The sequence below is a fragment of the Penaeus monodon genome, chromosome 21 (assembly GCF_015228065.2).
Source record: "Penaeus monodon isolate SGIC_2016 chromosome 21, NSTDA_Pmon_1, whole genome shotgun sequence".
NCBI classification, from domain to species: domain Eukaryota; kingdom Metazoa; phylum Arthropoda; class Malacostraca; order Decapoda; family Penaeidae; genus Penaeus; species Penaeus monodon.
Genome location: NC_051406.1, coordinates 4,272,686 through 4,273,253, shown reverse-complemented (window position 1 = coordinate 4,273,253; position 568 = coordinate 4,272,686). Strand labels below are relative to the sequence as shown.

At 44.0% G+C, this 568-nt stretch overlaps 1 protein-coding gene across 1 annotated transcript in view; it reads left to right on the top strand.

The window, feature by feature from the left end:
- The window catches only part of LOC119586764, a 30,636-nt gene that overhangs the window by 26,852 nt on the left and 3,216 nt on the right, over positions 1-568 (top strand). Inside the window, 1 exon segment of the mRNA XM_037935491.1 lies at positions 70-226. Coding sequence (XP_037791419.1) covers positions 70-226 — 157 coding nt within the window.

The following is a 568-nucleotide window of genomic DNA, read 5'->3' as shown; positions in this document are numbered from 1 at the left end:
AAGGTGGATTCTCAAAGCTGAGTAGAGTTGCAAACATCAAGCTTATTAGCATGTATTGCTGCCTTACAGGATGGCCAAGACCTCATCTTTCTGGAGTCCCCACAGGATGAGATTTTCGACCCACTCTTCTCCAAAGACATCCCCCAAAGGCCCCTGCAGAGCATCCGACCCAGCCAGCCGCCCCCTCCTGTGCCCGGTGTTGCTAGATCTACCTCAAGCCTTCCAGGTGAGGCTATTGGTTTGACTTGGGAGATTACTTAAAGCATATGGAGGTTCCTTGGCGCTTGAAACTGTGGTGTTTTGGAAATATGTTGATTGATATTACTTGTGTGAAATGGATCTCTCTAAGCAGGGTTCATGAGAGGAATTTTGTGTGTAGGAACCTACTTGGCTTTTCATTGGAAATAAATAAAGATTAAATCAAGTTGATGTGTAGTTTTTTGCTGAAAGCGACATCTGTTAATGGTTTGGCCTCTGTAAGCATGGTAGATGAGTCATGATTAAATCACATACATATTTATTGCCACACATACTCAGGTGCCGACACACCCATATCTGAATTCAGTGT